At 44.7% G+C, this 13,272-nt stretch overlaps 1 protein-coding gene across 1 annotated transcript in view; it reads left to right on the top strand.

Annotated features, from left to right (window-relative positions):
* Positions 1 to 12,864, top strand: part of KCNK1 (potassium two pore domain channel subfamily K member 1) — a 45,401-nt gene extending 32,537 nt beyond the window's left edge. Inside the window, exons 2-3 of the mRNA XM_045876207.3 lie at positions 8,059 to 8,454; positions 11,623 to 12,864. Of these exons, the coding sequence (XP_045732163.1) occupies positions 8,059 to 8,454; positions 11,623 to 11,882 (656 nt within the window). The 3' untranslated portion in view covers positions 11,883 to 12,864. The remainder of the gene's footprint in view (positions 1 to 8,058; positions 8,455 to 11,622) is intronic.
* The last annotated feature ends 408 nt before the right edge of the window (positions 12,865 to 13,272 follow it).

Here is a 13,272-nt window from a genome sequence, read left to right as displayed (position 1 = left end):
GAGCCTTGAAGTCTTTACGGTCTGATGGAAAAGAAAAAGAAATGTTTATTTCAGGAAACTCTCCCTCTAAAAGGTGTGGAGATTTTCCCATCAAGCCAGGAAGACACCTGTGTTTTCCTCCCAGAGTCCCTAGAACCCTTGGGACATCACCATTTTGAGACCCTATAAAGGGAGGTGTGGAAATGTGGTTTGATTGAGCAAATGTCTAGGTGTCCCCCACCCCTTTCCACCATCTGAGAGTTTAGGACCACTTTGGCTTCTTCTAGTCTGGAGTTAAGCTTTGGGCCAGGCAAGATCTACATTGATGATGTGCAGGGTTGGGGGTTGGAAATTCAGCATCAAGTAAATGGTTTGTCTTCTCCTTGTCATCCAGCATTTTTTCTATTACCTTTTGAGCCTGTCTTCCACAGGGCAAGGTGCCCAACTGTTCCCAGGGGAAAAGAAATTGAAATCCTGAGTTGTCTGCATAGCATCCATGCCCGGGGAGAAATGCCGACAGCATGAATTTTAAAAGCCTGTTCTAAAAGTGCGTCACTGGGAAGCCTTTCCAATATAATCCCTTTTAAACCCCATGGTAGTCATGGCTGCAGGATAGTTATGTCAAACCTGAAGGCAAACCTGAGCGAAGTGGCAGGTAGAGGAAATACCGTTTTAGTTAATAGATCAGGAAACCTCATCTAAAATATTGGGGCTTTAGGAAAAACTAGACCCATTGTTCTATTGCTTTCTTCACTTCACTTTGTTGTCCTGCTGCCAAAATTCCTAAGAAATTGTCAGGAATGAGGGAGAGGGGAAATAAAATTAAAAATGAAAAACACGGACAAGACTCTAATGTGTGCATCGTCGGCTGTGCCATTTTCCGCACCGATCAGACTTTGAGTCCGTTTTAGCTCTTTCCGCACAGCGGTGGAAGGGTGGGTCCGTGTGTGGCAGACAGGCAGGTGGGAGCGTGCGCCCCAGCAGGTGTGCTGACCCCCCTACAGGGGGTGGGGAGGTGGATCAGAAAACCGGAGTCTCAGGTCTAGCAGGAGATTGGGATGAGGCAGTGCTCTGCGCCCGTAGCCTGGCCCTGGTCAGGGGCCACTGGGTCACCAGGGCTGGGGAGTTTCTGGAAGCCCCGGCGTGGTGTAGCCAAGCCCTGCGGTCATTGTCCTAGGTCTGTTCTGTCTCAGAGGATTCCTTTCTTTGGAAGTATCCGGGGATTTCTCCAGCCAGTGTACCCTGCCTTGCCTGTTCCTTCCTGTAGAAACCACAAGAAATGTGACTGCTTGGAATTCTGGGAAAGCTGTACTAAAAATATGACATAATTTGGTTATAGCCTCATATTGGGTAGTGGGTCATGAGCTCCCTTTTCCTTCCTCTAGGACCCTAACAAAGACCTTAAATCACAGTGCTCAACAGATGGTACAGTTAAGCTGGAGTTTGGGCAGGTGGGGATGATCACCCGCTTTTTTCCATAGGGAACAGGTGTAATTATGACAATTAGCAAAAAAATGCCCTTGGCCAACTATTTCCTGGGCTCTACTACTGCAACCTAGAGTATCTTCCTGAGAACATTACCAGATTAAAACCAAACGATGTGATTGGCCCTGTTAGCGCCTTGATAGAGTTGGGCTCTCTCGGGAAGACAAGGTGTGTCGGAAACCAGACTGTCAGCCTGGTGCTCGCCTGCTCATCAGGAATGGCAGAAAGGAGGATGGATAGTTTGAAAAAGTTATTCAGTGCCCTCTCTTCTCTCCTAATTTCAGTTTTGTGAAGCAGGGCTTCATAGGGGATCTTGGCTTGCAAGAATTATTCAGAGGCTGGTGTGAAAGAAGACATTGCAGGGATATATGTCTTTAAAAAAAGATGGAGAGGGGTGTCTGGGTGCCACAGTCGGTTAAGCATCCGACTCTTAGTTTCGGCTCAGGTCATGATCTTAGGGTGGTGAGATCGAGCCCCGCATCGGGCTCTGCGCTCAGTGCAGAGTCTGCATGGGTTTCTCTCTCCCTCTCCATCTGCTCCTCCCGTTCATGCTCTCTCCCTCTCCCTCTCTCTCTCTCAAATAAATAAATCTTTTAAAATAAATGAAAATAAATTTTAAAAGATGGAGAAACAGTATTTATTTGGGGCGTAGAATGAATAAGTACCCGTATTAGAGTTGCAGGAAATTGGTAATGCTTCAGAAAGAAAGCATCCATAATAGGAGTTCCTAAGTTGGCCAAACTCCTTACCTAAAGTTTAATATGAGAAAAATGAAATATTTTTGGTTGGGTACTTCGGGACAGCCAGTAACAGGTAGAATACAATGAAAAACTGCCTGTTGAGTCAGAATCATCAGAACAAAAGGAGTTGTTTATATGTGAAAGAGTCTATGTCAACTCTGGAAGGCCGAGAGGAAAACTACAGTGGTGTTGCCGGCACAAGAAACAAAAACCGTACCCCCATAAAAAGGCACCCAGGTGGAAGGGAGGGGGTAGGAGAACCGTCAGGGCAGAGGGCCAGTCCTCCCTGCAAGTCTGGGTACTGCACGCTTGTGCCAGAAAGTGAGCACTGTTGTGCAGACACCACCCAGGAACTGGGTGTGCGAACTCCTAGGATGGCCTCTTCTGGGAGCTGGTAGATTTTGAGTGCATTCGAGAATTTACTTTTAGGTTTCTGCTAATGAGCTTTCTTCTGAGCTGGACATTCGTGTAGCACACAAGGCTACATGGGGATCACGGGGATCACGAAATCCGCCGTGTTACACTCTCACCAGGGACCCGGACACCTAACCTGCCTTTGACCTGATATTACCAATAGTGAAGAATTGGAAACACCCTAAGCGTCCACCAATTGGGGGGGATGGTTGGATAGGCTAGGGTGCTAGCATAGTGGAGAATGTGCATTTAAAGAACAGGTCGGTCTTCACGGTTCGACATGGAGCCATCTCCAGAACATACTCTTCAAAGAAAACTTAGCAATTGGAGAGCAGCAATACGTGTGGTATAGTTTGTGACAAACCAAAATAAAATCGTGTTTTTCTGGAAGGATTTATGTATATATCTGAATCCTCAGAAAAGTTTCAGGACCTTTTGGCTATAAATTCCTAACAGTAATGTCCCCAGGGGAGAACTGGGATCGAACCAAGGGACGGGTGGCCAAGGAAGGAGATTTCGCCTGTGCTGGTGTTCTTTGAAAGTTTCACCGTGAAATGTATTTAGGCATTGGGTAATTGATCATTTTTACTTTTGCCTGATATTTACAGTATAAATTCTCTCTATATGTATATTCTACATTCTTTGGAATATAACCAGTCCTGCCTTATTTGACTGGTGTCTCTGCAATGATATGTTTGTTCACAAACAGGGATTGCAAATGGAATTATCAACATGTAAGTTTAACAGTTGAACAGGAAGGTAAGAATTTTATTGGACCTTCCGTTGTGCTGATACCTCTGATCTTAGTTACTGCCTCAGAGACTCCACTTTCTGGGGTCACCTCCGATTTGTTATGATTTCATGTTTTTCTCTCATAACTGGAGGACGCTGTTCTATCTTTTTCTCCCTTGATGACCCTGCCATTCACCATGGTGGTTCCTCCATGTCGTTTCTAAACCGGAATTCCAGGACATGGGGCTCACCCGGCTTGTGCTCACGTTCTCTGGCCCGTGGTAGGTTTTGTGCAGACCTGCCCCCCGATACCTGCAGCAATACGCAGGCTCTGCATTCCCCTGCCATCACTGTGTGACAGCCGTGTCGTCCTTTGTCCACCTTGATCACTGTTTCCCCCGCTCCTGTCCTCTCCTGAGTCTCATGTCCTGGGCAGCTCTGTGGAGCCACCAGAAGGACATGGTGCCCTCCTACAGTGATGGCCAACACTGCCTCTTGGCTACATGCCCTTGAGAAAGAAGGTCAGGACTTGAGTTGACTTTAGAAGCATCATTGGCCTTTGTACCACGTAACTGATCCAGGTGGCACAGTGGAAAGATTTGGGGCTCTCATTATTTTTCTGGCTGAACAAATGGTCTAAACTCTCAGAAACTCAAAGTTCTCCTTTATAAAATAGAAATAGTAACTCTTGGATTTGAATCTTGTCATGAAATTCACAGTTCTGCATATACTCCAGCACACACACGGCAAGCAGCAAGCAGTGGCTGCTTTTATTGGGTATTTTGAGCTCACCTACATCCTTTCCAGAACCTCTCGGCCTCCTCAGACTGACGGATGCGCGGCAGGTGCCCCTTGCCCAAGTCACCCTCTCTGGTTGTTCTTTCTCAATACTCCATTGTGCAAGGTGCTCCCGTCTATGACATTCAGGCCATTTGCTAGGATCCTCTAGTTTTTAACTGCAGGGTATTAATGGGGCACATCACTCAGAATGGCCACGCTAAGGTAAAGAATCCTAGCAGCGTCCTAACTAGGAAGGCCATTGCCACCCCCACCCCACCCCCGGATGTTAATGAGAAACCGTCCATGATGGAGCAGAAGCAACAAGAAATGTTTGAAAAGTACTAAATGAATGGGACAGAAAGCGGTAATGCCAAGGAAAGCATAGACATTTGCATGTCCTGTGACTTCTTCCTGCTGTCACCTCTCGCCCTCCGTGCCTCCTTCCTCACACACACAGAATGGAAGCCTCTTTCCGTTTTTCCCAATATTCCTATTCAGTCTCTTCAGACTCCCCTTGAATCTTCTCTCCCTTGAAAACAACTTCCATTGTAAGCAAAGTAAGAGAAGCCAGACGTTCCCTGTCCTGTCAATGACCAGGATGGAAGGGATGAACCAATTTACCCACGTGTGAGTCTTTGAAAAGTACTGCAGTAAAACAAGGAACTGTGAAGACCTGCTGTGTGTGGGCGTCCAGAAGCTAACCACGTACTGAAACCATGGAACAAAAATTTATTGCAAGCATAAGAGAACAATGAAAGTAGCAAAGTCAGCGTGACCAGAAGCCTATTAATTGCCACAGTGAATTTGTGGCCCTCCCAGACTTGAAGTCACAACCCCAGCATTCTTGCTCCTGTGGATTGGATGGCACCACGGTCGGGGAGCCTGGAGAGCCTCATAGTAGAGGAGGGCATGATTTCCTCCCCATCAGGGGCTCACAGCCCAGCAGGAGAGGGATAACAAGTAAGTGAAAGCCCAGGATTGCAAATTAAAGTCTGTTTTATAGGAGAGGAAACATTGTAATTTATTTCAGTATCTCTACTGGCGTTGACTTCAGAGGTTGAGATTCTTTTGTAGATGGTTTTTAATCAGGTATCAAGCTAACTTAACGGGAAGCGTGTATGTTGTACTAGATCATACTAAATAATGTAAATAAATGACAATATGTATTATATGTGCAGGATCACAACAAGAAGTGTAGCAATAAACTGCACCTCTCTCAAAAACATCTGATACGTGGGAACAAGTTGCCGGTCGGTGACTTGCCGTAACCATAAGTCTTGGACTTTGTTCAGGAGGACTTAAATACCAGAAAAACCGGAAGGCCCCGATCCAGCATGGCATAGCCCCAGATTGGAGGTTAGCTAGCTGTTGTAGTTAGAGTAGCCAGCTGGGAAGCCATAGTTCCTAGGACACTATCCTTAGTACGACCCCTCCCCCCCATGATGCATGTACTCTTACAGTGTCCCCGAATTATATGACTAGCCTTAGAAAAATGTAAAGAACACCAAATAGGTAAGGTTTGTTAATATTTTGTTCTATTCTTCATGGTTTGTAATGGATTTTAATAGAAGATTTTAAAATAAGAGCTTTGCTTCGTGATTCATCTGGGGGTTCAATTGACTGAACTTGAGTAAATTATTCACCACTTCATTAAAATTCAGTAGCACTGAAGTTTTCCATCTGATGCATTCAGGGCTGTCTTATTGCAAAAGAATTGCTGTGCACCCTGCGTAGAGGCTAGTTTTCCCAGTATGGCCCGCACCGGAAGTGTAGACAATACCAATGGAATGTAAATTTAACACTTTATTTTCCATTAACCAAAATTATCTGTGTAACCTCAGGAGAAGAAACAGGCTTTCGGTGAGTGATCTACACGTTGGTGATTCTAAATCTCTTAGTGGGAACATGTTACTGGCATAAAAATGCATTACTGCAGGGGGGAGGCTTAGAGTCTTGTCACAATTATCGCCATTGCTCGGAGATAACGTTTTAGTCAGTGAAGCGTCAGTTAACACCCTCATGGAAAGAGCTGTTGTCATTTGAGAGTAGAAATTACATCCTATAATATTTTAAAACTAGACATTTGTTTACTTTTTTTTCCTCCTAGAACCGAAATCATGTAATTTATTGGAACAGATGGCACAGAAGAGGTGGGCCACAGGAAATCGGTGTGTTCTGCATTTAGAAAAGATAATTTATAAAAATACTACCAAAAAGCATAATAGTCATGGACTTACAGGCTTTTTCGAGTCCGGCTGGTTCAACTCCTCTCCAAAATTCCTGCCATGGTGGAAGGCCTCCCTGGTGTCCCTGCTTGAGCTCTGTGGTCTCTTAGTACTTTGACACCAGATTCACAATGGCTTTCCAGTGGCTTTGTCACGGTCAGGTGAAATGTCCTTTCCAGAGATCTCTGACCACAAGAACATCCCTCCTGATGCCTTGCCTCTCCCCTGGCTCCGGCGACGTGGCTGCTTTACTCGGGCCTCCCGGGTCAAGAGCCGAATTTCTCCTGCTTCCTTCTGTGGCGAGAGCATCATTGGCCCTGCCGTCCGCCTCCTTCCTGTTCTCTGGATGCTCCGACTTGCCCACTTCCCTCGCAGCCGTGCCCAGAACCCGGCACGGCATGCCAGGAACAGCTGCTCGGAACAACCGTTCTTCACCCTTTTGAGAATCTAAGATTCCAGAATCTCGTCCCAGAAAAAGGCACATGGGGACGTACGCGCTGCAAACAGTCTTGGCAGATTTCTGGGACTTCCTGTAGCTCATTCATCACCCAAGGGCCTCCCCCGACTGTTGTGTGGACACTGCATGGGAACCCCCAGGGAAGCTTTTACTGACCACCCATCCCTGGGCTCTATCCCACGAACCGTCATAAAGCCGAGAATCTGGGGATCCTAAGCAGAAGGGTTTTCAGGGTTGTTTCTTTTTAAGGAGGAGGCTATGTTGTAGAAATCAGGTTTTGAAATCATGTTTCAATCATAATCGTGTATGTGAGGCTGCTTCAGGATCCAGTTGCACACACACACACACACACACAAATGCATTTTGTTGGCTTTTTCCTGAACTGACTTGTTGGGGCATGTTAGGCCTTTCAGGATGAAGTGCTCATGAAACTTCAAAAACCGTACACAGAGCCTCAGCCACCTGGCTTCCCTCTTGCTGGTACTTGTTGGATGAAGACTCTGTTGAATGGCTTAATTTGGGAGAGACTCAAACCTAGTGGAAAGTCAGACAGACATATGTTCGGACCATTGGGGCCTAATGTGTTTTTTTAATGTTTGCTTGCGGGGAGCTTACCGCATTTTGGAGCCTTGGGAAATGACAAGGGGGAAAGAAGTTACGGTTTCTGAATATGCCATTTAGCCAGGTAGCTGAGCAAATAAAAGGAATCTCAATCCTGCGGCTTGGTGTGCCTTAATCTTCATTTTTCTTCTTTTGCGAGGTCTGTATCTTCCTCGAGTCTCCTTCGCCTGCCCACAGTTCGGCCACCCCTGTCAGAACATTCCATGAATGGTTTGTTTTGGACGCAAGTGTAGACTGGTGTTTGGTACTAACGAGGATCCCTGCGGGGAGTGAGGGCGAGGGGACGTCAGCCTGGTGTCCTCTGATTCGTTTGCCCGGCTGGTCTCAGTGAGCAGCACCAGCCCCTTCGCACACAGAGTTTCTATTTCAGCCTGACGGTGAATTCAAAACCAGTCTCTGATGTGTGGGAAAGATCTGGTCCGGTTTCATCAAGGGCAGTAACATCCTCTGTGGAATTTTGTTGCAGGAAATATTCTGATCGAGCCTTTAAAGTATCAGACCCGAGGTCTGACTCTTTGCCTAGGTTGAGGGGGGCAGGGGCGGGCAGCAGGCAGCCATGTGTTTACAGGTGTGTACTCTGCCCCCCTCTTCGTCCTCACCTCAGTTTACCTCCTCCTCCATGCAGGTTATGGCCACACCGTGCCCCTGTCAGATGGAGGAAAGGCCTTCTGCATCATCTACTCGGTCATCGGCATTCCATTCACCCTCCTGTTCCTGACGGCGGTGGTCCAGCGTGTCACCATCCACGTCACCCGCAGGCCTGTCCTCTACTTCCACGTGCGCTGGGGCTTCTCCAAGCAGGTGGTGGCCATCGTCCACGCCGTTCTCCTCGGCTTTGTCACCGTCTCCTGCTTCTTCTTCATCCCGGCAGCCGTGTTCTCCATCCTGGAGGATGACTGGAACTTCCTCGAGTCCTTTTATTTTTGTTTCATTTCCCTGAGCACCATCGGCCTAGGGGATTACGTTCCTGGAGAAGGCTACAATCAAAAATTCAGAGAGCTCTATAAGATTGGGATCACGTGTGAGTATCGGGGCTCCCGGACCCCACCCCCTTTGGCCTCTCTTGCTGTTCCATGCCCCACTTTGCCTACCAATGAATAGTGTCATTCATAAAAACCCTGATTGATAAATTTTCAAGCTCTTTATGCAAAAATCTCACTGCTGAGACTTAATTTTTCCAGGTACCTTAAAACTGCTGATCAATTTCTTACTAACAACTAATGATCAATTTCTTACTAATAACGTAATAGGCATTATAAATTACAGTGTAAAAATGCACCACATAGAATATACTGGATTACCACCTTTTAATTAAAAAAATTTTTGCTGTTTTTATTAACTATTTTAAGTTCCAGAAAACTAGGGCTAGGATGTAGCCTGTTACTATCAGTCGTGTTCTTTAATTTGCCAGGAAAATCTTAAAAGAGTTGCTTATCTCATTTGTCCATCTGGTTCTTTTTCAGAGAAGTTAGAATATATGTGAACGATTTTCGGAATTTTGTGTGTGGAAAGTAGGCATTCAAATTCAAATGGCCTGTGGTTTATAATTTTTAAACAATCTTTTTGAATTGGATATGGATATGGAGAACGTAGAAATCTGTTTTCAAGAAACTCTTAGTTTTTGCATCATAATACATACACAGTTTTCATTTCTGCCATCTCAAGAATTTTTCAAGATTCAGCTCATGTCACGTTTCCCAGGAGAGCATAGTAGAGACTCAGGCAGTCAGATGCTGTGTCCTGGACCTGTCTTGTAGTTTTAACCTGACAGCATGCTTAGTTGAATTATGTATATTTTAACATTTCCATTAAACCAGGGGCTCACCCAGGACAGAGGCCTCAGTCATAAACCCCAATGCTTCGAACAGTGCCTATCTACCATACAAGTTCCAGAAATGTTTACCAAATAGTTACAAGCACGAGCTCCTATTTTCCTCCAGTTACCATAATTCTCTGTAATGTCCACAGAATATTTCAGCCCTGGCTCTACCATAATCTAACCAGGCCTCTGTTGTTGACTGTTTCGATTGCTTCCAGTTTGGGGATGTTATAAACGACACTGTAGTTGTATTTGTATATGTTTATACTTTTTCTACTTGGATATCCTTCCAAGAAGTGGGATTGCTGGCCCAAAGTGAATATGCCTTGTGACGCACAGAACATACTGACCCTGCACTTTCCAAACGGCGTTCCGGGCTTACACTCTCACCGCAATGATCTGAGTATTAATGGTTTCAGCCCTCACGGGATGGTGTGGGCCAGTAGCCTGAGGGGTGTATTTGTTGCAGATTTGGTAGCTCCGATCAACATTATCTCAACTTTTTTTTCATGTATTAGGTAAACTATTACTTCCTTATTTTAATTTAGTTTTTTTAGGACTTCAAGAAGTTGAATGTTTCTGCGATTGTGTTTTCTAGTTCTATTTGTCTCTTGTGTTCACTGTCATCTCATAAATTCTGCCCAACTGTTGAACTCCCTCAATTTTTCATATAATGCTAAATCCTTGCAGATCATCTTAACACTTGTTACAGTGTGAACTTTTTTTAGGTGGTCTCCAGAGCGTATGTGCTGAACGGAGCAAATGAGTATTCCGAAAGTGTATTCGATTATGAATAGGTTAAAATCCCACAGCTTTTGCCTGAAACCCCATGGGTATTTTTGTCAGCATTCAAGGGCTTGACTAAACACTGGATAAAGGAAAAGAAAGGGAATTGTCAACTAGTCCAACAATGTCGGTGCGATTTCTTTAAGATTTATTTATCTGTCTTAGAACACGCGCCCGTGCACAAGCCAGGGTGGGAGAGGGAGAGAGAGAATCCCAAGCAGACCCCCACTGAGCATGAAGCTGATGTGGGGCTCAATCTAAGGACCCTGAGATCATGACCTGAGCCAAAATCAAGAATCAGACGCTTAACTGCCTGAGCCACCCAAGCACCCCTGTTATTGCTATTTCTAAAATATACCGTGTTATCATCAAAACTTAATAGCCAAATTCTAAAGATGCTAGAACCGTGTCTCTCTGCATCTTGAGATAATCAGCCTCCTTGTTCCTATTATGCTGCTCATTCTAGCTGGTTCACTTATTTTCTGAAAATCCTCTGCAAGCATTTTGCCACTGGGCCATGAAATTGGGATTTTTCTTATTTTTAGTTTTCATTTTCACTACCCTGTTCCTTTCCATGATAAATCTTTTATTTCCCAGAAACTGATTTTAAACGTGTTGGAACTGACTTAAAATCACCACCACTGTCTCATCACTGAATTCAAGGAATAGCATGTGACCTGAATCCACCTGTTATCTTATATTTTGGAGTAAGAAGCTGGTAGAATTAATCAGTGAATGGTCCACGTGCCCCCAAAATGACTGTCCCATTATGGACAGCTTAGTGTGCAGTTGGATCCCGGGCAAGTGCGAATCGCCACACAAAGATCGGTTTCACGTCAGCATCCATTCTTAGAGGGATTTTTATCTAGCTTAAACTGTAATTTCTACTGTTATACTTCTTACTGTTTAGTGGAAAAACTGATAAAAGTATTGAGTCCTTAAGAAGGTGTCAAGCTCTGTTCTGAGCGCTCATGACAATCGAAAATTCTTGGGACGGGTCACTAGCTTTTTTTTTTTTTTTTTTTAAAGATTTTATTTACTTATTCGAGATAGAGAGAGGGTGTGAGAGAGTGAGCATGAGCTGGGAGAGCAGAGGAAGAGGGAGAAGCAGACTCCCCGCTGAGCAGGGAGCCCGATGCAGGGCTCGATCCCAGGACCCCAGAATTATGACCCGAGCCGAAGGCAGACACTTTACCGACTGAGCCACCCAGGCACCCCGACATGTCACTGGCTTTTTGAGAGCGGCTGATTATGAAGCAGAGGTGGACAGCCCTCTCCCTAAAGGTCACTCTTGGGGAACGGTGAATGCAGGATGGTATTTCTCTTTATAATGCCACGTCAGCCCCAGCTTTTTCTTGTTTTCTCAGAAATTACACCCTGATTTGGAATAATCCCAAGGTTGTAGAAAGCTAAGTCATTCTTCATTTTTCTCTGGGTAGTCCCTCTCGGAGCCACGGACCTCCGAACGTTCCTAGAAATTCGGAAAGTGGCAGGGAAAATTGGTTCATCAGCACACTCTTGTGTCTCCACTGGAATCATCCGTGACTCAAATCCCATTGAGACACTGTCTTTCTTCTCACTCAGGTTACCTCCTACTTGGCCTCATTGCCATGTTGGTAGTTCTGGAAACCTTCTGTGAGCTCCACGAGCTGAAAAAATTCAGAAAAATGTTCTACGTGAAGAAGGACAAGGATGAGGATCGCGTCCACATCATAGAGCACGACCAGCTGTCCTTCTCATCCATCGCCGACCAGGCCGCTGGCCCGAAGGAGGATCGGAAGCAGAACGAGCCTTTTGTGGGCCCGCAGTCCTCGGCCCACCCTGATGACTCCACAGGCAACTGAGGGCTTTGCCGCCTTGTCCCCAGAGCACCAGGGTCAGGGCAGGGAGAAAGAGTCTTTGTCTTGTTTATTTGTATGGGAATGTAGAAGCCAAGATGATCTTTTAACAAATATCTACTGTTTGAAATATTTACAAAAAAAAAAAAAAACACCACAAAAAGACCCACAAAATAATGGAACAAAGCAAGCTTTTACTCTGGAGGACTGATACCTGAAGAAATGAGATATGTACCTATAATTTACATGTGACAAAATTACCTAGACTTTACAAATAGGTAAGGAATACTTGAAGAAGGGTGCTGCTGGGGTAGAAGCAGATTTTATACTTTTGATTGGGGACTTTGGGATTTGCATTTAAATCATTTTAGCTGATGGCTAAATAGCAACATTATATTTAAGGGCCAAAAAAAGTAAAAGAGAGAGGCATAGAGATGTGTTTTATAAGTAAGTTTATGTGTACCTATTTGCATGTGCCCATCCCAAATCATTATTTTTGTAGAATCTAACTTAAACCTACTATTTATAATGAATAGGCAACCGTTAACTGTGTACATACAAGTATAAATATGTTTATATCTTGTACATACAGTTTAGTCACCAGATCTTAGCATCCTTCTTAACCCAAGATTGTAGATATTTTTCCTTTTGATTTCTCTTTGTACTAAAGAATCGAAGAGTTGCTACAATAAAATAAGGGCAATAATACACTTAAGAGTGAGTTACTATGGTATTCTGCTACGGTAAATGTTTCTACCTTTTGTAAGAGTATGATATCCGGTGTCGCAAATGTTTGTAAGCCTTTCTCTGGAAGGGAACAGCTAATGGAGAATACAATTTGTAAAAGAAGTTATTTTGTTTTGCAAGTGCATTGTGATTTGTAGTCACCTGGTCTAGGACGTGAACCGAGAAACCCCGAATGAACAGATTCTGTCAAATTAATCGGAGAGTTTTTAAATTTACAAGCTGAAATCAATAAAAGTCATAGCTGGTTGCAATCCTATGCTTTTATATATCAAGGAAAGCCTTCCTCCACGTAGACACTGTGTATGTGCTCCTTTATAGAAACCGCACTTAAATGGTATACACAGGACACGATTTGGGGAGTTTTAGAAGAGAAAATGAAAAAGACCCTGCATGATGAAAAAGACCCCTTCTTTATTGGAGGAGACCCCATCTGGCCTCAGAGCAACAAAACCATCAGAAGGAAGTCCCTCAGCTCCGGAGCCTCCAAGCCACTCCAGAGCTCCTGTGATGCCATCGTAGACCATCCCCTCCCTTCCCAGTGTTGGATTCCAGACGTGGATATCATTACGTCGTGCAAGTGTCCAGTTAATTTTCAAAGCATAATTTTATGAATCTGCAGAGAAGGCCCTAACCCTTAATGCCCTTCAAA

Source organism: Mirounga angustirostris, unplaced genomic scaffold (assembly GCF_029215605.1).
Source record: "Mirounga angustirostris isolate CCGP_5_RB_7025 unplaced genomic scaffold, mMirAng1.0.hap1 SCAF_6, whole genome shotgun sequence".
Lineage (NCBI taxonomy): Eukaryota > Metazoa > Chordata > Mammalia > Carnivora > Phocidae > Mirounga > Mirounga angustirostris.
This window is presented reverse-complemented; position numbering and strand designations above follow the sequence as displayed.